The sequence below is a fragment of the Chiloscyllium plagiosum genome, unplaced genomic scaffold (assembly GCF_037043375.1).
Source record: "Chiloscyllium plagiosum isolate Xiang-an unplaced genomic scaffold, Cpla_swu_hap1 HiC_scaffold_36, whole genome shotgun sequence".
Classification (NCBI taxonomy): domain Eukaryota; kingdom Metazoa; phylum Chordata; class Chondrichthyes; order Orectolobiformes; family Hemiscylliidae; genus Chiloscyllium; species Chiloscyllium plagiosum.
This window is the reverse complement of record NW_028270174.1, coordinates 2,047,058-2,072,385: the sequence shown is the minus strand read 5'-3', so window position 1 is coordinate 2,072,385 and position 25,328 is coordinate 2,047,058. Positions and strand designations below refer to the sequence as shown.

General features: G+C 42.4%; 1 protein-coding gene across 4 annotated transcripts in view; it reads left to right on the top strand.

The window, feature by feature from the left end:
* Positions 1-25,328, top strand: part of nfkb1 (nuclear factor of kappa light polypeptide gene enhancer in B-cells 1) — a 97,707-nt gene that overhangs the window by 48,654 nt on the left and 23,725 nt on the right. For all 4 annotated transcript variants that reach the window (XM_043674520.2, XM_043674523.2, XM_043674522.2 and 1 more), the window contains 8 exons: positions 2,500-2,663; positions 3,380-3,538; positions 7,485-7,589; positions 12,547-12,638; positions 17,802-17,940; positions 18,878-18,997; positions 19,644-19,739; positions 20,503-20,661. In XM_043674520.2, the coding sequence (XP_043530455.1) occupies positions 2,500-2,663; positions 3,380-3,538; positions 7,485-7,589; positions 12,547-12,638; positions 17,802-17,940; positions 18,878-18,997; positions 19,644-19,739; positions 20,503-20,661 (1,034 nt within the window). The remainder of the gene's footprint in view (positions 1-2,499; positions 2,664-3,379; positions 3,539-7,484; positions 7,590-12,546; positions 12,639-17,801; positions 17,941-18,877; positions 18,998-19,643; positions 19,740-20,502; positions 20,662-25,328) is intronic.

Sequence of the window (25,328 nt, the reverse complement as noted above, 5' to 3'; positions counted from 1 at the left end):
GTCAGACTTTGAAAGAGTTTTAGTTTCGTCAGATGGTTAGTATAAATATTTTCAAAATAACCTGTTCAGAGATGTTATACAACCCCCTGGAGAAGTGGAACTTGAACCTGGGACTCCTGACTAAGAATGGGAGGAAAACTGCCACTGCACTGTAAAAGCCCTAAGAATAAACCACTCTGCTGTCAGTCTAGAGTTACATGTAGATCTGACAGCTAAGGACAGCAGAGTTCCTTCCCTAAGGGATGTTAATGAACCAGCTGGGTTTTTATAACAGTCAGCAATGGTTACTTGGTTACTATGAGGGTAGCTTTGTAATGCAAGATGTTTATTGAATTCAGATCTCATTGTCTGCCATGGTAGTATTTGAACCCATGATCTCAGAACATTTAACCTGGATGATTATTCTAGCACCATTACTTACTTTTACAGTGATAATACCACCAGGCTAACATCTCCTGTATCTCTTTAGATTTAGATTTTAGATTACTTACAGTGTGGAAACAGGCCCTTTGGCCCAACAAGTCCACACCAACCCGCCGAAGCGCAACCCACCTAGACCCATTCCCCTACATTTACCCCTGCCCCTAACACTACGAGCAATTTAGCATGGCCAATTCACCTCACCTGCACATTTTTGGACTATGGGAGGAAACCGGAGCACCCAGAGGAAACCCACGCAGACACGGGAAGAATGTGCAAACTTTACACAGTCAGTCGCCTGAGGCGGGAATTGAACCTGGGTCTCTGGCGCTGTGAGGCAGCAGTGCTAGCCACTGTGCCACCGTGCCGCCCACTCCCAGCCTACCCCAGAACATCCATGTCAGGGAAGGAAACCAAAACCGTACACAATATACCTGCTGTGGTCTCTCCAAGGCCCCGTACAATTGCAGCAAGGCATCCCTGCTCCAATACTGAAATCCTTTTGCTATGAAAGCCAACATACTGTTTCCCTTCACTGTGCACCTGCATCTTACTTTCAGAGACTGGTGTACAAGGACTCCCAAGTCTTGTTGCACCTTCCCTTTTCCAAGCTATCCCCATTCAGGTAACAAACCACCTTCCTGTTTTGATACTAAATTGAATAACTGCATATTTATCCACATTATACTTAATCTGCATGTTTCCTTCCACTCCCTGAGCCTGTCCAAATCACACTGAAGCATCTCTGTATCCTCCTCACAGCTCACCCTCCGACCCAGCTTTGTATTGTTAACAAGCTTGGAGATATTACACTTAGTTCCTTCATCTGAATCATTAACATACATCATGGCTAGCTGGGATCAAAGCATTGATAGCTCACTAGTCACTGCCTGTCACTCTGAAACAGTCCAGTTTATATCTACGGTTGGTTACCTGTCTGCAAGCTAGTTCTCTATCCAGGACAGCACACTGCTCCACCGACTTCCACCTTATCTCCTGTGTATTGTAGAGATCTGTTGTCACATGTGAACTCTATAGCATCCTTTTAAAATAGATTTTTTTACATATTGGCGGCATTCATGTCAGCAGAAGAGACCATTCAGCCCATTCCTGTGCCAAATCTTTGAATAAGCCATCTGATGAGACAAACTCTCTTGCACTTCCCCATAATCACATCCATGTTTCTATTATGATTACTTATCAATTTTTCTTATAAATCCCTGTTCAATCTGCTTTCACTTACATCTCAGGTAGTACATTCCAAATCATCATAACTTAGTGTTAAAAATCATTTTTTCTTAGAAATTATCAGTGCTGTCTGGCTTCCAACTCTTCTTTACATATCAAAATCCTTCATAACTTTGAAAGGCTCCACTAATTCTTCCCTTAAACTTCTCTGCTCAGTGCAGCACAACCTCTGCCTCTCCACATAATTAGATTCCCTCACACAAATGTTCTAGTCAATCTCTTATCATCGAGACTTAACGTTCTTCCTAAAGCCTAGTTCCTACAATTGTGTACAATATACCAGCTGAGGCTAAACCTCCAGAAAAATGTAAAACTCCAGAATAACTCTCTTGCTGATGTACTCTAGACTCTTGCTTCAGATTCTGTGTGCCTTAATTTTAAACAGGCTTCTCAACTTTAATGTGCTCCTTCAAAGGATTTGTATGTTTACTCCTGGCGCCCCTTTTAAAATAGTACCATTTTAGCTTCCATTGTCTCAGACTATACCTGGAAGATTCTATTTGTTTTGGTGCCCCCTATAATTCCCATGTGAAAATCTGCAGACATTCAATAGTGAAGTGTTCCACTGGCCTTTGACCCAAGAACCTTCCACCTGACTCTGTGCTCTGCCTTGACTAATCTTCACTTTGGGTCTGGATAAGTGGGTACTGCCCAATAAGCATATGGATACCACGCAGGACAAATGGAGACAGAACAGAGAGCATTGGCTCGGGGGGAATTTGAGTTTAAGATTTTCAGAATCAATGTGTCGGGAATCTGGTTGACTGAACAACAGCCAGTTGCGTGGAAATAGCATTGCTTGTTAATTTACAATGTTTGTTACTTCTCCAGATTTCCGAACCTCGGTATTCTACATGTGACAAAGAAGAATGTTGCCAGTACACTCGAACAGAGAATGACACAGGCTTATGTGATGGGTTATAATAATGGAGTTGTAATTCACCCAGAATTAAACCATCGACACAGCGAGGGTTACGGTCAAAGGGAACTCACAGGTAAATTTCAACTTATTTGCAATTAACTTGTGAACTCCAATTGACGTGAAATCTTGATAAAGATGCTCTTGGCAGAGGTAGGAAAATGATTTAACCAGACTGTTAATCAATGCTGATATGAGAATTTTGAAGTTTTAAATATTTTAAGAATTTTAAGATATTTGACAGAGAACCCAGAGAGATTAACTGTGAGTTGTTGTGATGTGGGGCATACTGCCTGAAAGGGCAGGGAAGCAGATTCAATAGGATATTTCAAAAGAGAATTGGATAAATAGTTAAAAAGGAAAAACTTTCAGACAATGGAGAAAGTCTTGTTTCCTTGCTTGAATTCAAACGCTGTTTCAAAAAGTGAGCACAGGCTCAATAATTTCCATATCTTCTTTATTCCCCATGTTTGTCTCCAACTCCAAACTCTCAATCCTCATCTGCACGCCTCCAATTCTGAACTTTATCACTACTGTTGACAGCCATCTGACAGCTGCCTGAATTCTAACATGGGGAATTTCCTCCCTAAACCTCTCCCCCTTAAGACATACTTCCACACTTAGCTTTTAGACTGAACATTTGGTCATCTGTCCTATTGGATTATCTGTAATTTTCTTCAGAATATGTTATCACATTAAAGGAGTTACATAAATACAAGATATTGTCTAAGTTTACTTTGTGTTTCATTTGTGAGAATATTAATGGTGCATTATTGTGATGCCTGTTTGCAGAACGTGAAAAGGAGTTAATCCATCAGGCTTCCATTCAGCAAGCAAAAGAAATGGACCTGAGTGTCGTGCGTCTTATGTTTACAGCCCTGCTTCCAGACAGCAGCTGTCGATTTACACGTAAATTGGAACCTGTTATTTCTGATCCCATCTACGACAGCAGTAAGTGGGCACTTTAGAAATCTGCCTCTTGCCAAACTCAGAGTGGTAGTGAACTGGAAGTTTGTTCACCCTTTCATTAATACTGATTTCGGTATCTTCATTATCACAGAATCTTTGTTTGGTAAATAAACATTTTATAACAATTTAAATAATTAGGGAGACAAATGGTGTTTTAAAGACATTATTACAAAGGAGTTGGAATAAAGATGTCTAATTAAAATTATTTTGAGTCTTGGTGAGATCAGTCCAGAGTACTGTGTGTAGCTTTGGTCTCTATACCTAAGGAGAGATTTACTTCCCTCAGAACAAATGCAACAAAGGTTCATTAAACTGATGCCTACAGTGTGGGGCCTGTCCTGTGTGGAGTGATAGAAGAGATTACACCTGTATTTCTGGAATTTAGAAGAGCGGTCTAGTTGAATTGTATACGTTTCTTAAAGAGCTTGACTTTGTAGATGCTGGAGTGTGTGTCCTGTGGAATCTGCAACATGGGTCAGAGTCTTGTTGGAATATCATCTGCTTCAGACTGAGATAAAGAGAAATGTCTTCGTTTGGAAAATTGTGAATCTTGGGAATTCTCCAGCTGAGAGAGCTGTGTATGGCTCACTATGAAATACATTCAAGGCAGCAGTCAATGGATTTTTAGATGCTGAGGAACCTGAGAATATGAGAATAGTACAAAAAGGTAGAGTTGATGTAGATAATAAATTGATGTTGTTGAATTGTGGAACAAAATTGATGGAGCCAGTGGGCTCCACCTTCTGCTGTTGTGTTTTCTTGCTGTAACTTGAGTACATTACTGCTCTTTTCCCGAAATCATCCCTGTAAGTTCTCCAGTGATGAATTAAGTCAAGAAAGACTTTTGAACTAACAGTAAATTGACATCCCCTGTTATCAAAATTTGGGAGCGAGTGGTGTAGTGGTAATGTCAACGGGCAAGTAATCTAGAGATCCAGGCTGGTTCTCTGAGACATAAGTTTGAATCCCAGCATAATAGATGGTGAAATTTGAATTAAATAAAATCTAATGTAATGACAGCCTCCTGACGACTGTTAATTGTTATAAAAGCCCATCTGGTTAGTTTGAGTGACACACTCTGTAGCTGTGAGCAGACAGGAATTGAAAAGTCCCAAAGAATGTTTGTTAGTTTACCCAGTTGTAACATTGGATCTGCATTTGCCATACTTTAGACTTTGTTCTGTTCCTCTCCAAAATAGCATGTTCAGATCAAGCATGTTTGACAGATTCTCTCTCTTTAAAAGAAAAAGTATTTAACATTTAAATCCCTGCTGGCATTTAAGGAACACACAGGGGAAACCTTTTAAATGAAGGGGGTCCACCAGAAGGACTGTTAGCTTCACATTAATTTTTGTTAAGAGTAAAGTCGCGTGCAATCGAGAGTGGATCTAGTGAAATCTGATTTTTATGAGATTCACACTAAGCTAATCAGATACAAGTTCCTCTATAAAATATGTTTCATCATAAAATAATTTAAGAACACCATCTTTATTTTTCTGTAATGAGTTTAGGATCAGTATAATATCCACACAATATATGTTTACTTGGTCAGAGTTGAGAAAACATTGACCATTTTCTTGTTGTTGAAAATACTTTTTTTTAAATTAACTGATGAGATGTGGGTGTCACTGGCTGGCCAGCATTTATTGCACATCCCAACTACCCTTGAAAGGTGGTGCTCAGCTGCCTTCTTGAACCCACTGCAGTCCATGTGCTGTAAGTAGAGCTGTAAGTAGGGAGGGAATTCCAGGATTCTGACCCAGCGACACTGAAGGAATGGCAGTAAGTTTCCAAATTAGGGTGGTGAGTGGCTTGGAGGGACATTTGCAGGTGGTGGTGTTCCCATGTATCTACTGTCCTTGTCCTTTTAGATGGAAGTGGATGTGAGTTTGGAAGGTGCTGTTTGAGGATCTTTGGTGAATTTCTGCAGTGCATTTTGTACATAGTATACACTTCTGCTACTGAGCATCGGTGGTGGAGGGAGTGGATGCTTGTGGATGTGGTGCCAGTCAAGCGGCTGTTTTGTCCTTGATGATGTCAAGCTCCTTGAGTGTTGTTGGAGCTGCCCCCATCTAAGGAAGTAGGGCGTATTCCATCATGCTGCTGACTTGTGCCTTGCAGATGGTGGACAGGCTTTGGGGAGTCCGGAGGGGAGTTACTTGTTGCAGTATTCCTAGCCTTTGACCTGCTTTTGTAGCCACTCAGTTTAGGTGCTTAGTTCAGTTGAGTTTCTAATCAATGATAACTCCCAGGATGCTGATATTGGAGGTTTCAGTGATGGTAATACCTTTGATTGTCAAGGGATGGTAGTTAGATTGTCTCTTATTGGAGATGGTTATTGCATGGTATTTCTATGAGCAAATTTTACTTACCACTTGGCAGCCCAAGCCTGGATATTGTCCAGATCTTGTTGTATTTGAGTATGGACTACTTCAGTATCTGAGGAGTCATGAATGGTGCTGAACATTGTGCAATCATTAGTGAACATCCCCAAACTGACCTTATGATGGAGCGAAGTTCATTGATGAAGCAGCTGAAGATATTTGGGCCGAGGACATTGCCCTGAGGAACTCCTGCAGAGATGTCCTGGAGCTGAGATGACTGACCTCCATCAACCACAACCATCTTCCTATGAGCCAGGTATGACCTAGGCCCAACCATCTTCAGCCACTTCATCAATGACCAACCATCACCGAATCCCCCACGATCAACATCCAAGTGATGCCATTGACCAGAAACTCTGTGAACCAACCATACAAATACAAGGATACAGGCCCAAGTCAGAGACTAGGAATACTGCAGCGAGTAACTGACCTCCTGAGTCCCTAAAGTCTGACTACTATTTACAAGGCCCATTCCAGGAGTGTGATAGAATGCTCCTCACTTGCCTGGATGAGCGCATCTCCAAGAATACTCAAGAAACTTAACACCGTCCAGGACAAAGCAGCCTGCTTCAATGGCACCACATTCACAAATCCTCTACCACCAATGGTCTCTATAAGATGCACTGTAAAAATTCACCAAAGGTTTCTTAGACAGCACCTTCCAAACCCTCAACCACTTCCATCTCAAAGGACAAGGGCAGCAAATACATGGGAACACCACCCCCTTCAAGTTCCCCTCCAAACCACTCCTCATGCTGCCTTGGAAATAAATCACCAGCATAAAAATGTATTCCTTCAGTTTCGCTGGGTGAGGATCCTGGAATTCCTTCCCTGACAGCATTGTGGTTGTCCCTACACTGTTCAAAAAAGACAGCTCACCACCTTCCAAAGGGGCAAGAAGACTTGGGCAATAATTGCTGGCCCAGTTAGTGACACCCACATCCCTTGAATAAATAAAAAGAACTTGTTTCCTCAATTACCTTTAAACTGGGCACTGAAGTGAGATCCACCCACTGTAGCTCTGAGAAGCTCTTTTGGTCTCTGTCTCTCCCTGCACCTTTTCAGAACCTTCAGCATAAATCCTTGGTCCTCTGTCCAGGAGAGGCTTGATGGAGTATTGTACTTTCAGATGAGACATTAAACCAAGGCTCTGGGTGTTTTCTCCAAGAGACATAAAGGATCTCGCATCACTAACTCCCCCGTGATGGCCAGAGCCAACATCATGAGAATAGATGGTCAGGTCATCGTCATTTTGCTGCCTGTGTGATCTTGCTCTGTGCAAATTGGTTGCTGCATTTCCTACAATAGTGCCTACCTGTCATTATCTGGGAAAACCTGTGAAAGCTGCTATAGGAATGTAAGGCTGACTTTTTAATTTGTGCCAGACAAAAGCAGCAAAGCATTCTATGATTACAACAAATGCATTTTTATGGAGCCTGAAGCCTCTGACTACCATCACAACAAAAATGAAAGTGTAAATTGTGGTTTTGTTTTTAATTCTTTTTCTCCAAAGTCTTTCTTAACTTTTACTTTGAATGTTCCAGAGGCACCAAATGCATCAAATTTGAGGATTGTCAGAATGGATAAGACTGCTGGATGTGTAGTTGGAGGAGATGAGGTTTACCTACTGTGTGATAAAGTTCAAAAAGGTACATTTACTCAAAGTGTTATAGTTATATCTTGATGTAAATGATCTAATGTCCTATAATTCTCTTTGCTGATTGGGCCAAATGATCTTAACTCAAGTGAAATTGACACACTGTGTCTGTGAAGTACACCTCAATTTATCTGCAGTTTGATCTTCTGAAGGTTTCATTAACTCTTGATTGTGAGTGGTTTCTCAGTCCAAATACCTCTCTTGATATTGAGCGTAAATGATTTGTATCAGTTTAAATGAAAGGCACAACCACTCAGTCCGAATGTTAAAGCTCCAGCTTAATCTTAGCTCCACTTTTAGCGAGGGCCAAGGTAGGTCTTTCACTTTTCCAATTTTATCCCAGCAGCAGCCTTCCCCCACAACCGGCTGTAAACACACACTCATCCAAATACCCCCCCACGACCTGCTGTAAACACACACTCATCCAAATACCCCCCACGACTGCTGTAAACACACACTCATCCAAATACCCCCTATGACCTGCTGTAAACACACACTCATTCAAATACCTCTCCCACCCTGCTGTAAACACACACTCATCCAAATAACCCCCCACACAACCTGCTGTAAACACACACTCATCCAAATACCCCCCATGACCTGCTGTAAACACACACTCATCCAAATACCCCCCACGACTGCTGTAAACACACACTCATCCAAATACCCCCTACGACCTGCTGTAAACACACACTCATCCAAATACCCCCCCACACAACCTGCTGTAAACACATACTCATCCAAATACCCCCCATGACCTGCTGTAAACACACACTCATCCAAATACCCCCTATGACCTGCTGTAAACACACACTCATCCAAATACCCCCCACGACTGCTGTAAACACACACTCATCCAAATACCCCCTATGACCTGCTGTAAACACACACTCATCCAAATACCCCCCATGACCTGCTGTAAACACACACTCATCCAAATACCCCCCACGACTGCTGTAAACACACACTCATCCAAATACCCCCTATGACCTGCTGTAAACACACACTCATCCAAATACCCCCCACGACTGCTGTAAACACACACTCATCCAAATACCCCCCATACAACCTGCTGTAAACACAACCTCATCCAAATAACCCCCATAACGTGCTATAAACACACACTCATCCAAATACCCCCCCACACAACCTGCTGTAAACACAACCTCATCCAAATACCCCCCACAACCTGCTGTAAATACACACTCATCCAAATACCCCCCATGACCTGCTGTAAATACACACTCATCCAAATACCCCCCACCCTGCTGTAAACACACACTCATCCAAATACCCCCCCAACCCTGCTGTAAACACAACCTCATCCAAATACCCCCTATACAACCTGCTGTAAACACACACTCATCCAAATACCCCCACAACCCTGCTGTAAACACACGCTCATCCAAATACCCCCCATACAACCTGCTGTAAACACACACTCATCCAAATACCCCCAAAACCTGCTGTAAACACACGCTCATCCAAATACCCCCCATACAACCTGCTGTCAACACAACCTCATCCAAATAACCCCCACAACCTGATGTAAACACATGCTCATCCAAATACCCCCCACAACCTGCTGTATACACACGCTCATCCAAATACCCCCCACAACCTGCTGTATACACACGCTCATCAAAGTACCCCCCCACATAATCTGCTGTAAACACACGCTCATCCAAATACCCCCCCCCACAACCTGCTGTAAACACACGCTCATCCAAATACCTCCCACAAGCTCATTCAAATACCCTGCCCCCCCCCACAAGCTGCCCTTGTCCAAACTCCCATCACATCCCAGTTCCTTGTTGACACTGACCTGTGATGACCCTGAATTTACCTGACAATTTGTATTTGAATGATTTATTGTCACTTGCATTTTACAGAGAATAATACAGTAAAATACAGTGAAATGCTTCAAACTGTTGCCACAATCTTGCGCTATTTTGAATAGTTTAAGGATAAAAAGATATCATTGAAAGACAGTCTATCTTTGTTCTGCTGTCTCCACCATGGACCCCTGAGGTGGCTCACCAACAACACTTGTGTTGCCACCTCTCCTCCACCATGTTGTAACCTAGTGTTTAGGAACCATTTCTTCACCACTGGGTCCACCTTGTCACTACCAAGTCCCATAATGATCCAACACTCGCCCCTGACTCTGCCAGCCCGCTGATAGCGAGGAGGCCCCGTTCTGGGCCTGCTGTGACTGTAAGGAGGAGTCCCTGACTCTGCTGCTGCCTCAGTGTCACCACGAGTCTCTGGCTCCAGTGCCAGACCAGTCTGACACCGCGCCAAGATTCCTCTCCAGCTGCTCTCCTCCGAGATTCCAGTGCCGCCATTTTGAAGAGTTCACTGGCACCATCTCCAATCACCGGAGCAGCTTTACTGCTTCTACTCTGTGCACGGCCCACTCTCGCTGCTGTGCTGATGCTGCTAACTAATCAATCAAAGAAAAGAAAAACAAAAGAAAAATACAAAAGTAAAAATTACAAACTATTAATTTTCAACGATTAATTCAACCCCAAGTACTGTCCATGGTATTACTTGCGACCTGTTTGTTCACTCTCTCTGCATGTTCCTGTTCTCTGTCTATTTACCTCTCTCACACATTGTTCTCTTTCCTAATTGGGCAGCAGTGATAGTGATGAGATTTTTTGAGGAAGTCTTTGCAGTGGTCACTGCTAGGGTTTCTCCAGTGACGATGTCAGGGGAATTTTGTAAGCTACAGTAACTGTATCTTGCCCACTGTTTTTGTTATGATTTTGTAGTTGTTGTATATGTGACAGTTATATATCTTTAAAAAATGTTACTTTAATAGGACTGTTTTTACTTGATTTAAGAATTAATGCAGATTAAATGTCTTATTAATGCAAAACACAAGAGGAAGTAAGAGTTGCTGTTGGTGTAAATGTGATTGAACTGAGACCGGTCACAACAGAAAGTCAGGGCTTTGCTTGCCGATTAAATTACTGAAAAGCATTGGCCATTACTTTGAGCCCAGTTTTACTCATTAGCAGCTCATCAGTGTGACAGCAAGAAGCAAGACCATCCAAGTGTTACAGAGTTACAGAAGCTGACAGCACAGAATGAGGATGTTTGGCTTATTATTATTAGCTATGCTGGAACATCAAACAGTAGTTGTGTCTTGACCTAGGGCCCTGCTTTTACTCTGAAATTCTGGAGTGTCCTCATCCTCTGGAACTCCTCCCACTGCTTTTTAAATTCTTTGTCAATCAGCTTCTATCATCTTTTCAGATCTAGTTGTGTTCCAAGTTTCAACAACTCTTAAGTGTAAATATTTCCCTTCTCATCCATCTCCCTTAGTCTTTTTCCAATGATTTTGAATCTGTGACTCCCATTGGCTGACTCACCAGAGGGAACCTTAATGTTTACTCTATTCAAACCTGTCATCATTTTGAAAGCATAATAAGTCATCTCTTATATCTTATACCATGAGTTATCAGAGTAGGTTTTGGCTGTTCGGCCCATCAAATCTGTTTCCCCATTTGATCATCACTGATTTGTTTCTCAACCCCGTTCTCCTGCCTTCTTCCCATAATCATTGAACCCTTTACTAATCAAGAACCTCTCTCCATCTTAGACACACCCAATGATTTGGCCTCTACAGCCTTCTGCGGCAATGACTTCCACAGATTCCCCACCCTCTGGCTGAAGAAATTCCTCCTCTTCTCAGTTCTAAAGGGTCATCCCTTCACTCTGACACTGTGCCTTGGGTCCTAGTCTCTCCTATTTGTGGAAACATCTTCCAAGTCCATACTATCCAGGCCTCTCAGTATTTTGTAAGTTTTAATCTGATCTCTCCTCATCCTTCTAAACTCCATTGAGTCGAGACACAGAATTCTTAACTGCTCCATATATGATAAGTCCTTCATCCTCAGGATCATTCTTGTAAACCTTCTCTGCCACCCCCCCTCCCCAAAAACACCAGCACATCCTTCCTTATATACAGGGTCCAAAATTGCTCACAATATTCCAAGTGCTCTCTGACCAGAGCCTTATATAGTCTCCCTGCTCTTAAATTCTAGCCCGCTTGAAATGAATGCTAATATTATGTTTGCCTTCCTAAAGGCCAATTGAACTTGCAAGTTAACCTTTAATGAATCATGAACTAGGATTCCTAAGTCAGAATTCAGAAGATTTTCCCCATTTAGAAAACAATTTACACCTATGTTCTTCCCACCAAAGTGCATAACCTCATATTTTCCTCCATCTGCCACTTCTTTACCCACTCTCCTAGCCTGTCCAAGTCCTCCTTGCAGCCTCAACACTTCCTCACCACTACCTGCCCCTCCACCTATCTTTGTGTTATCTGCAAACTTAGCATCACTGCCCTCAGTTCCTTCATCCACATTGTTAACGTATAAAATGAATACTCCCAACAGTGATCCCTGTGGAGCTCCACTAGTTACCAGCTGCCATCCTGAACAAGATCCCTTTACCCCCCCACTCTCTGCCTTCTGCCAGTCAGCCAATCCTCTGTCCATGCCAGTACTTTGCCCCTAATACCATGGGCTCTTATCCTATGAGTAGGCTCCTGTGCAGCACTTTATCAAAGGCCGTCTGGAAGTCCAAATGGAGGAGTCCACTGGCTCTCCTTTGTCTAACTTGCTTGTTGTTTCCTTGTTATCTTCTCAAAGAATTGAGTGAGTGCTTTCATTGTTTGATGTCCAAAGACATTTAGCAACCAATATTGTTATGTTTGAATTTCTGTGCATTTTTTTGTGTTGACACATGTGATAGATGATTCGGTGTTGTTGTAATAACCCCCTTTAATTTACCAGATTGCCAGTCATTCTACAGCCTGATTACAAACCTCCTTACTCTTTTACCTTTGCTGAGGTGTGAATGTAGCAGTTTTTATTTTGCTTTTCACCGTGTGGTTTATGTTCCACCACCTGATAAACATTCTCTTTTATCAGATGATATCCAGGTTCGATTCTATGAAGAGGATGAAAATGGTGGAATTTGGGAAGCATTCGGGGATTTTGGCCCAACAGATGTTCACCGGCAGGTTGGTGAAGGCAGAATTACGATGCTACTTGCATTGCATTGTCTTTTTATTCTTGATGATTTCTGATATTTAAAAATAGAAACATAGTTGAGAATGTATTGCTGGAAAAGCACAGTTGGTCAGGCAACATCCGAGGAGCAGGAACATCGACAGCCCTGTATCAGGAATGGTCCTTCCCACTTTCTCCCCATACTCTTTGGCTCCTTTAGTTTTAGGAACTATATCTTTCATGATAAGAACATATCCTGTGTTTTGGTTTTGACCACTTTTTGTGACAGAGAATTCCACTTTAATTCTGTCTCAGACCTAAATGACCTTCCTCATTTCCTTAGAACGTGACTCCTGAATCTGAACTTCCTGGTTATTGGGAAAATCTTTCCCTGTTAGAAATTTATAGGTTTCTCTGAGATCCACCTTTTATTCTTATAAACCCCAATGAATATTGTCTTAACTATATAGTCTTAACTCTCCATCATCAGTCCTTCCATCCCAGAAATCAGTCTGGCAAATCTTTGTTACACTCCCTCCATAGCGAGAAAATCCTTGCTCTGAGAAAGAGACCAAAGCCACATGCAGTACTCCACATGTGGTCTCACCAAGGCCCTGTACAAGAACACCTCATCTTTCACCTTGCGACCCTTCAACCATACGGCACCAGCATCGACTTTACTAGTTTCCAAATCTCCCCTCCTCCCACCTCATCCTAGATTCAACCGTCCAACTCAGCACCGCCCTCTTGAACTGTCCTAGCTGTCCATCTTGCTTCCCACCTATCCCTCCCTCCTCACCAACCTATTACAATTACCTCCCACCTGCATCCATCAATTGCCTACCCACCTACCTTCCTCCCCAGCCCCACTCCACCTCCCCTATTTATCTCTCATCCCCCTTCCCCCTCCACATTCCTGATGAAAGGCTTATGTCTGAAACATCAACTCTCCTGCTCCTCAGATGCTGCCTAATCTGTGCTTTTCCAGCGCCATCCATTTCAACTCTAACTCTTCAGCATCTGCAGTCCTCACTTTATCCTGTACGGCTGTGGCAAGACATTTCTGCTTCTGTGCGCAAATCCTCTTTCTATAAAGGCCAACATACCATTCGTTACCTTTACTGCCTGCTTAGTCTTAGCGACTGGTGTACAAAGATACCCTGGTCTCATTGCACCTCCCCCTTTCCCAGTCTATCACTTTCAGACAATAATCTGCCTTCCTGATTTTGCTACCAAATTGGATAAGATCTCATTTATCCACATTATACTGCATCTGCCATGTATTTGTACACTCTCTCAGCTTCTCCAAATCACACTGAAGCATCTCTGCATCCTCCTCGCAGCTCGCCCTCCCACCCAGCTTTGTGTCACCTGCAAACTTGGAAGTGTAACATGTAATAGCCTCATTTAGAGCATTAGCATATATTGGGCATAGCAGGGGTCAAAGCACTGATTCCTGTGGTACCCCACTAGTCACAGCCTGTCATTCTGAAAAGGAAAGTTTATTTCTATTCATTGTTTTCTGTCTGCTGACCAGTTCTGTCTCTATATCTGTACACTATCCCCAATCCCAGGCACTTTAAAAAGGTAAAAGGGTTATTGTGGTGGATGATTTGAACTTCCCTATGTTGACTGAAGTTGACTTGGTGCCATGGGGGACAACGTGTTAGCTTTGTCCAGGGCGTTTACTTGAAACAATATGTAAATATCCTACCTAGGGGAAGGGTAAACCAGACCTGGTATTGGGGAATCAACCTGGTCAGGTGGTCAGTGTTTCAGCAGGGGAGCATTTCTAGAACAGTGATCCTAATAACGTAAGTTTTAAGTTACTTATGTTTAAGAGTAGTCCTCGGGTAAAAGTACAAAATTGGGGGAAGGCTAACTACCACGGTGTTAGGCAGGAAATGAAAACAGTAATTGTTGGTGGAAATGAAATTAGTTTGGACATTGCAGAAAGAATGTGGATTCTGCAAATTTGAAATAAAGATGAAAAATGCTGGAGAAACTTAACAGGTCTAGCAACTGTGGAGAGAAACAGAAGTTAATGTTTCAGGCTGATGATCTTTTATTAGAACTGGGTAAAGTTTTAGAGATGTAACAAGGAAAGGATTGGGGGGAGGACAGGATAAAAGGAAAATAAAAGAGATCAAACAACAAGTGATGATGGTGGAAGGTGATGGTACAGCAACTAGTGAAGAAACACAAGCTAGGCCCAGAAGAATTGTGACCGACAGCCGAAAATGTCTGTGAGAAAAATGTAAACAGTGACTACGGTGTGAAATTGTGGGACTCGGTATTTGGTCCAGAAATTTGTAGAGTACCTCTTTGAAAAATGAGATGCTGGTTCTCAAGTTTGTGAAAAGAAATGAAATGCTTTGTCAAATTAATTGTTTGTGCTGTCAGTAAAACAGGATGTAGCTGGTAATAATTCATGTTTTGGGATGACTGGCTTGAGCCAGTTGATGGCCAGTCCCAGGGAGAAAGTGATTTCACTGTCTGGATACAGTAAATAAAAATGCATCAATGCTTCTTCATATTGAATCATCAATAAATGATCCGCGTGTTTGAAAGCTTGGTTTAATTACAAAGTGTTCAGACTGATGGCAGGAGTGTGCTGAAAATGTTTTTCTTTTTTACTGTTATTGTGAAGTTGAGAGACTTTCATCAGGACTCTTCAAAAAATTCAAAATTTACATCTTTATCAAAGGCAGGTGTTTTTAGATAATAATGGTTTATCAACTAAGTTGCATTATGGGATTTAAACTATACCCCCTTTTATTCCAAACGCATGCACACAAAGATAGAAAAGGCAATGTAACAACTCTGCAGAGATATTCTGGGTGGGAAATATAGGCAAAAAGGAGCAGCTCAAGTTGAAGTGTTTGCCTACACAAGGTAGAAAATGGGTTGATTTCTCATTGTTCCTATGGGTTCTCATTGTTCCTGTGGGGCAGCACGGTTGCTCGGTGGTTAGCACTGCTGCCTCACAGCACCAGGGTCCCAGGATCGATTCCAGCCTCGGGCGACTGTCAGTGTGGAGTTTGCATGTTCTCTCTGTGTCTGCGTGGGTTTTCTCCGGGTGCTCCGGTTTTCTCCCACAGCCCAAAAGATGTGCAGGTCAGGTGAATTGACCATGCTAAATTGCCCCAAGTTTTAAGTGCATTATAGAGTCATAGAGTCAGAGATGTACAGCATGGAAACAGACCCTTCGGTCCAACTCATCCATGCCGACCAGATATCCCAACCCAATTTAGTCCCACCTGCCAGCACCCAGCCCATATCCCTCCAAACCCTTCCTATTCATATACCCATCCAAATGCCTCTTAAATGTTGCAATTGTACCAGCCTCCACCACTTCCTCTGGCAGCTCATTCCATACATGTACCACCCTCTGTGTGAAAAAGTTGCCCCTGAGGTCTCTTTTATATCTTTCCCCTCTCACCCTAAACCTATACCCTCTAGTTCTGAACTCCCCAACCCCAGGGAAAAAGACTTTGTCTATTTATCCTATCCCTGCCAATCATAATTTTGTAAACCTCTATACGGTCACCCCTCAGCCTCCGACACTCCAGGGAAAACAGCCACAGCCTGTTCAGCCTCTCCCTGTAGCTCAGATCCTCCAACCCTGGCAACATCCTTGTAAATCTTTTCTGAACCCTTTCAAGTTTCACAACATCTTTCTAACAGGAAGGAGACCAGAATTGCATGCAATATTCCAACAATGGCCTAACCAATGTCCGGTACAGCTGCAACATGACCTCCCAACTCCTGTACTCAATATTCTGACCAATAAAGGAAAGCATACCAAACACCTTCTTCACTATCCGATCTACCTGTGACTCCACTTTCAAGGTGCTATGAACCTGCACTCCAAGGTCTCTTTGTTCAGCAACACTCCCTAGGACCTTACTATTAAGCGTATAAGTCCTGCTAAGATTTGCTTTCCCAAAATGCAGCACCTCATTTTTATCTGAATTAAACTCCATCTGCCACTTCTCAGCCCATTGGCCCATCTGGTCCAGATCCTGTTGTAATCTGAGATAACTCTCTTCACTGTCCACTACAACTCCAATTTTGGTGTCATCTGCAAACTTACGAACTGTACCTCTTATGCTCGCATCCAAATCATTTATGTAAATGACAAAAAGTAGAGGACCCAGCACCGATCCTTGTGGCACTCCACTGGTCACAGGCCTCCAGTCTGAAAAACAACCCTCCACCACCACCCTCTGTCTTCTACCTTTGAGCCAGTTCTGTATCCAAATGGCATTAGTTGGAGGGAAATGGGTCTGGATGAGTTACTCTTTGGAGGGTCGGTTTGGACTGGTTGGGCCGAAGGGCCTGTTTCCACACTGTAGAGAATCTAAAGGTATCCGATCACTGGTGGTTGCAGAGCAATGGAGGATCTTCCGATCAGATTTTAGATTTTAGTTGGGAAACAGTTAGCAATCCTGATATTTAAAATTTTCAGGATTTACAAATACTTCATAGAGAGATGTAGCCTTTTTAAAAATAAAACCTGAAGTTATCACGGGACTGTGACTTGAAAGAAGTTCTGGGATTTACATATTAATCAATCGAAACCTGCATCCCCATTCTAAGTGATTAAAGACTTAACAGCAATCTAGGTTTGTTCAATACATCGTATCAGATGATCTTTTACTGTAAGTTCTGTGTCCTATGATCCTGCCCCACTAGCTTCCTGACGAAGGAGCAGCACTCCAAAAATTACAAATAAACCTGATCGACTATAACCTGGTGAAGTGTGATTTTTATTTTTATCCATCCCAGTCCAACGCTGGCGCGTCCACTTTGCAGAGAGAGAGAAAGCATCTTTCATTGTAACCCTCTCCAGTAATTGCTACATTTGGTGTGGACTGAAAAAAGCATTCAGCGCCTAGGACGACCTCAGAGGCTGTTATTAGGCAATGAACAGTGGAGATCCTTAGGGCCTGTACAAAAATTAAAATAATAAAACCCATGTATTACCTGTTGCTTGCAAAATCTGGTTTATATTCTCCATGCCATCAGTTTACATTTGTAAATAAACAGCAGACAATCCCCAATTCTCTTTGGTTTTTGACATTTGAATCTCCAGGACTTGACCAAATCTTCTATTTTCCAATTTTTATCATCTATTTATATTTGTGTTTCTAACGAGTCTTCCCTCACAGTTTGCTATAGTTTTTAGAACGCCAAAATACCGGGACGTGGACATTTCCAAACCTGCGTCTGTGTTTGTACAGCTTCGTAGAAAATCTGACAATGAAACAAGTGAACCAAAACCATTCACCTACTACCCACTGATTAAAGGTAATGACAAACCATTTGTAGCAAATTCTAGTTACACACCAATTGCCTCCTTTTTTAGCCTGTTCCACTGATCAATCAGAATATGGTTGATTGACTTTGTGAATACCACCTTGCTGCAGGAGCCCCACATTGATGTGTCTGAACATCAAACTTCTCTGGGTCGAGATCTGCTAAACTCTCATGACTTCCAAGAGCAGAACATTTCAAACATTCCCAACACTCCGATGAAATTCCATCTATCTCAGTCTGAAATGACCGATTCCTTATTGTGAAAGGAACACATGTTCATATTTCCCTTTGCATGTGAAGGTTTTTGTGTCGATTCTGTTCAGTCGTGGACTAAGGTCTAAAGGTTTTCATTCTTTTTCAAAGAAACAATATCAAACAATGATTTCACACATCTGCAATCTAGTGGCTGAAGTTGCTTTTTAATTTCCTCTTTGGCCTCATCCTGCTGTATTTCTTTAATCCCCCCACACCGTCCAAGGTCCCTGCTCGTTTCCAACTCTGGCCCCTTAAGAATCCCAGGTGGCTGTGTCTTTAGTTGCCAGGGCCCTAATCTCTTGAATTCTCTTCCTAAACCTCTTTATCCTTCTCCTTTCCTTTAAGACACTCCAGAAACCTATCGCTTTGATCAAGTTTTTGTTCATCTGTCCAAACCTTCCACTGTGCGAAGCAGTGTCGAATTCTATTTGATCATGGCTCCTGTGAAATGCCTTGGAATGTTTTATTCCATAGATGATGCTATATAAATGCAAGTTGTTGTTATACATAGTGCAAGTTTTCAGAATCCATTGATCAGAAATGGTGTGTAATGGTTTCTAACAATGCCAAAGTCATCTTAAGTATAATATAACAATTTATAATCTTTTAATTTTCGTTTGTCGTTGTACTTTCAAGCTAACACATGATATGTTTATTCCCTGCTCTCTCGCAGACAAGGAGGAGGTACAAAGGAAACGATTGAAACTTTTACCAAATTTCTCTGACCATTTTGGAGGTGGAGCAGGTTCAGGAGGAGGTGGAGTTTATGGAGGAGGCAGTGGAGCAGGAGGGGGTGAGTACAATGTCAATCAACAAGGAAAATGGTTGACTTGTGTAATAGCCTGTTCTAGTGGTGAACTATGGCTGAGAGTTTAGCATGCGTTGGAGTTTCACTGTTTTATGTTAAACTCCAAATACTGTGTCAGTGCTGCTGGGAACATGTGTTGAATTTCAGATGTTACTGTCCCCTTATGATTTACTATCCTTCCATTGTAATGAACTAAAACTCTTGGGTCTGTCCATACACATTTGTATTGAACAAACTGATATATCATTTCAGCTGCATGACAGTGTATTCGTTTGCTATAAATTCTGTGTCTTATGATCTTATACTCCACAACAACCTGATGAAGGAGCAGCGCTCCAAAAAACCTGTTGGACTATAACCTGGTGTTGTGTGATTTTTAATTTTGCCCGCCCCAGTCCAATGCTATCTCCTCCAAATCACAAAAGAAAGTTCATTGCTTTAAGTTAAATCAGGAGAAATAAATTTCAAATGACTACTTTCTAGATATTTTTCGCCTTTTTAAGGAATTACAGTTTGACAGAAGTCTGCAGTAGTTATTGTTGAGTAGATGGAAGCTGGAACTTGCAGAAGTCCTGATTTATTCTCTGCTGTGAATCGTTCCTGGTCCTGATTTCGTTTCCACTTCTTACAGGTTCCAATTACTTTGCTGGATTTCAAGGATATTCCAACTACAGTAGTTACACATACACGCCTGGGACAACAAACTCCAGTGCTGGAATGAAACACGGTAACGGTTACCTTATAAAGTTCAGCAAATCAATAAGGCATTTTATAGTTTCTGACTAACGTTCAGTGAGTGCAACAGTGTGAGATTCTGGACAAGCAGGGGCCACTCAGATTGTGGATATGGGATTTATGAATTGTAGATTTTTATTTATTCATTTCCTGTTGGGATGAGGCCAGTGTCAGTGGCCTATCCCTGATGACCCTTGAATGCCTTACTTGACCATTTCACTGCTGTTCGTCCAGGTAAGGATCACAGATTTCTCTCCATAAATTTTTCTTTCCTAAAGGTGGATCTTGCAATTAATGATGGTTTCATGAACACCACCACTGAGACTAGCATTCGATTCCAGTTTTAGTCATTGGCTTTAAATTTCAAGAATTGCTATTCTGGGATTTGAAATTTTGTCCCAGGATATTAATCTGGGGATTACCTCTGGATTATTAATTTAGATCCTAGACATTGTTGTGGCGTTCCTGTCTCTGGTGTTGTGATTGATGAAGGGATGGGTGGTTTACACTCCACGGGACAGCACTGATTCTATTCAGTCACTGAGAAAAACTCCAGGAATTGTCTTATATGATTTATTATTATATGATTTATTATAATTGAGGCCCTGCTGCTTTCCCCATCTACCAACCTCTGTGTTCACTATTTCATTCCTTTTACTTACCACCTTCCCACAATCAAAATCTTCATCCTGTTCTTCAGAAATCCTGCTGTTTGTGTTAACTGTTCCTTAAGGGAAACTCTGGTTGTGTTGCAGCTGCCAGTTGCCCGACTGAGAATTGCGATTGTGTAAAAACAGCTGTGAGCTCCTTACCCAGTGACCAGCCAACAGCCCAGGCTGCAGCTAAATCCACCGGGACCCTCAGTAACTCAGATTCTGCAGATTCAACAGTTACTGTCGAAGAAGCTGAAGCAAGTAAGTCATATGTGTTTTAGTGATTAAAGTCGAAAGAGCTATTTTCTGATCAGATGTTTTCAATTGGATTAACTTAAGTGAGGTCTGTAAGAGTCCATGGCTGAACAGGGAAGAGAAAATCTAATCACCTCTCCTCGATGTTGTCATTGGTGTCCTCTGTCATTGACATCCTGCAAGTTACCATTGACCTGGACTTTAACTCTGTTTCTCTCATCACAGACATTGCCAGACCTGCTGAGTATTTCCAGCACTGTTACTTTTCTGATTTCTCATGCACCTCAACATTCAAAATGGTGGCAGAGTATCAGGGCTAAGCTCTGGGCTTGTCCGTCTCCTATCTACTTTCATTCATTTGTTTTGTTTTCTTCTTCTTACTTCTGCTCTTTGTTTCTATTTTTCTTTGTTTCTTTTTCTTTAAAGTCTGGGCAGTGGTGGGGGCCAAGGCAGAGTGAAGGAGGAGGCCTCCAGCAGCAGCAATGCCGGGATGAATCGGGCATGAATCTACCCCAGCATGGGATCTCTGACGAGTGAGGAGCACTTTCTGGGCTGACACCCCTGGCCCTGCTCCACAGGCTAGGCTGAGGCTCCAGGTCCGCAACTAGGCCCAGGCGACTGAAGAAGTGGAACATCTGTGGTGGAGGGCCCTGAAGGCTGGTGGATAAGTTTGAAGGAGCATCAGATGGGTAACAGGAGAGACGGAACATGCATATCCCCAGGCCCAAGGATCCAACTCCAACACAGTCATCACAGGAGAGGTAGCGGCAGAGACCCATAACCAGAGACCATTACAGAAACCCTGGCTGATGTCAAGTAGTGACTGGAGAAGCAGGAGAGGAGGGACACGAGGAAGAGAGAAAGATGAACTGTATTGCAGTAAAATCTTGCATCATATTCAGTGTTTCAAGATGGTGCCAGTGTAGCTACACTTTGCATACAACACGTAAGAAAACACCTTTAACTATATTTTTAAATACACTGGACAAAAAATTCAAATAATCTTTTATACAGTTTGCTTTTATACAATTGTCATATTAAAGAGACACTGCACAATAGTGCACTACATTTTCTTTCGCATCCTGTCAGAGGTTGTTTTCAGTGTTGTGTTTTAACTACAAGTTTTCAAACTGGAAATAAATGATTGCTAGTTATAATCCCATCTGATGGTAATACCGGATAAATCAGATCCCACAACGAAATCTATCTTGACGGATCATAGTTTTGTTTGTTTAGTTATTTAACATGGTGGTTAGTCACTGAGACATATTCACACAAGGTTCCAGATTTTCTTCAACAGCGGAACAAATTCTGTTTATCTAGTGAACACAAACTTTTGAAAAGTTTAGCTTACTTTCAAAAAGTTAAAAAGACAGTTAGCAAGATCTAATGTGAACAGCTAAACAAAGTTTCAATGTGTTTCTTGACATGATCTGTTACAGAGACTCCAGTCCAGAGCAATTCCCACACCCACCAATCTCAACTCTTCAGTTCCTACTTGGCTGATTCCTGACTGTAGCTTCACTGGAGATTAGAGTCATAGAGATGTACAGCACGGAAACAGACCCTTCGGTCCAACTCATCCATGCTGACCAGATATCCCAACCCAATCTAGTCCCACCTGCCAGCACCCGGCCCATATCCCTCCAAACCCTTCCTGTTCATATACCCATACAAATGCCTCTTAAATGTTACAATTGAACCAGCCTCCACCACTTCCTCTGGCAGCTCATTCCATACACATACCACTTTCTGTGTGAAAAAACTGCCCCTGAGGTCTCTTTTATATCTTTCCCCTGTTACCCTAAACCTATGCCCTCTAGTTCTGGACTCCCCAACCCCAGGGAAAAGACTTTGCCTATTTACCCTATCCACGCCCATCATAATTTTGTAAACCTCTATAAGGTCACCCCTCAGCCTCCGACGCTCCAGGGAAAACAGCCCCAGCCTGTTCAACATCTCCCTATAGCTCAAATCCTCCAACCCTGGCATCATCCTTGTAAATCTTTTCTGAACCCTTTCAAGTTTCACAATATCTTTCTGATTGGAAGGAGACTAGAATTGTACGCAATATTCCAACAGTGGTCTAACCAATGTCCTGTACAGCCGCAACATGACCTCTCAACTCCTGTACTCGGTACTCTGACCAATAAAGGAAAGCATACCAAACGCCTTCTTCACTATCCTATCTACCTGTGACTCTACTTACAAGGAGCTATGAACCTGCACTTCAAGGTCACTTTGTTCAGCAACACTCCCTAGGACCTTACCATTAAGTGTATAAGTCCTGCTAAGATTTGCTTTCACAAAATGCAGCACCTCGCATTTATCTGAAGTAAACTCCATCTGCCACTTCTCTGCCCATTGGCCCATCTGGTCCAGATCCTGTTGTAATCTGAAGTAACGCTCTCCACTGTCCACTACAACTCCAATTTTGGTGTCATCTGCAAACTTACTAACTTTACTTCTTATGCTTGCATCCAAATCATTTATGTAAATGACAAAAGGTAGAGGGCCCAGCACCGATCCTTGTGGCACTCCACTGGTCACAGACCTCCAGTATGAAAAACAACCCTCCACCACCACCCTCTGTCTTCTACCTTTGAGCCAGTTCTGTATCCAAATGGCTAGTTCTCCCTGTATTCCATGAGATCTAACCTTGCTAATCAGTCTCCCATGGGGAACCTTGTCGAACACCTTTCTGAAGTCCATATAGATCACATCTACTGCTCTGCCCTCATCAATCCTCTTTGTTACTTCCTCAAAAAACTCAATCTTTAAGTTTGTGAGGCATGATTTTCCCATGCACAAAGCCATGTTGACTATCCCGAATCAGTCCTTGTCTTTCCAAATACAATTACATCCTGTCCCTCAGGATTCCCTCCAACAACTTGCCCACCACTGAGGTCAGGCTCACCGATCTATAGTTCCCTGGCTTGTCTTTACTGCCCTTCTTAAACACCAGCACCATGTTAACCAATCTCCAGTCTTCCAGCACCTCACCTGTGACTATTGATGATACAAATATCTCAGCAAGAGGCCCAGCAATCACTTCTCTAGCTTCCCACAGAGTTCTAGGGTACACCTGATCAGGGCCTGGGGATTTATCCACCTTTACACATTTCAAGACATCCTGCACTTCCTCCTTCTCTGTAATATGGACATTTTGCAAGATGTCACCATCTATTTCCCTATAGTCTATATATTCCATATCCTTTTCCACAGTAAATACTGATGCAAAATACTGATTTAGTATCTCCCCCATTTTCTGCGGCTCTGCACAACGGCCACCTTGTGGATCTTTGAGGGGCCCTATTCTCTCCCTAGTTACCCTTTTGTTCTTAATGTATTTGTAAAAACCCTTTGGATTCTGCTTCATTCTATTTGCCAAAGCTATTTCATGTCCCCTTTTTACCCTCCTGATTTCCCTTTTAGTATACTCCTACTGCCTTCATACTCTTCTAAGGATTCACTCGATCTATCCTGTATATACCTGACATATGCTTCCTTTTTCTTAGCCAAACCCTCAATTTCTTTCATCATCCAGCATTCCCTATACCTACCAGCCTTTCCTTTCACCCTGACAGGAATATACTTTCTCTGGATTCTCGTTATCTCATTTCTGAAGGCTTCCCATTTTCCAGCCATACCTTTACCTGCGAACACCTGCCCCCAATCAGCTTTCGAAAGTTCTTGCCTAATACCATCAAAATTGGCCTTTCTCCAATTTAGAACTTCAGCTTTTAGATCTGGTCTATCCTTTTCCATCACTATTTTAAATCGAATACAATTATGGTTGCTGGCCCCAAAGAGCTCCCCCAGTCACCTGCCCTGCCTTATTTCCCAAGAGTTGGTCATACTGAATCAGAAAATTGTCTTGTACATGCATAACAAATTCCTCTTCATCTAAACCCTTAACACTATGGCAGTCCTAGTCTATGTTTGGAAAGTTAAAATCCCCTCCCATAATCACCCTATTATTCTTACAGATAGCTGAGATCTCCTTACAATTGTTTCTCAGTTTCCCTCTGACTATTGGGGGGGTCTATAGTACAATCCCAATAAGGTGATCATCCCTTTCTTATTTCTCAGTTCCATCCAAATAACTTCTGTGGATGTATTTCCAGGAATATCCTCCCTCAGCACAGCTGTAATGCTATCCCTTATCAAAAATGCCACTCCCTCTCCTCTCTTGCCTCCCTTTCTGTCCTTCCTGTAGCAATTGTATCCTGAAACATTAAGCTGCCAGTCCTGTTCATCCCTGAGCCATGTTTCTGTAATTGCTATGATATCCCAGTCCCATGTTTCTAACCATGCCCTGAGTTCATCTGTCTTCCCTGTTAGGCTCCTTGCATTGAAATAAATGCAGTGTAATTTATTAGTCCTACCTCGTCCCTGCCTGCCCTGACTGATTCATTTCTGTTCTCAACTATACCAGTCTCAGATTGATCTCTTTCATCACTATCTCCCTGTGTTCCTCCCCCCCCCCCCCCCCCCCCCCCCCACCTTACTCATTTAAATCCTCCCGAGATGAATTCTTTCCAAATATGCTGGCATGAACTTGTTTCATATCTGATAACCTAAACATGCTCAGTCCTCATAACCTGCCATTTTCTAACTAAACATTGTTGGTTTGGAAGTTTCAAATATTAAATCCTTCTGCTGAGGTGAAT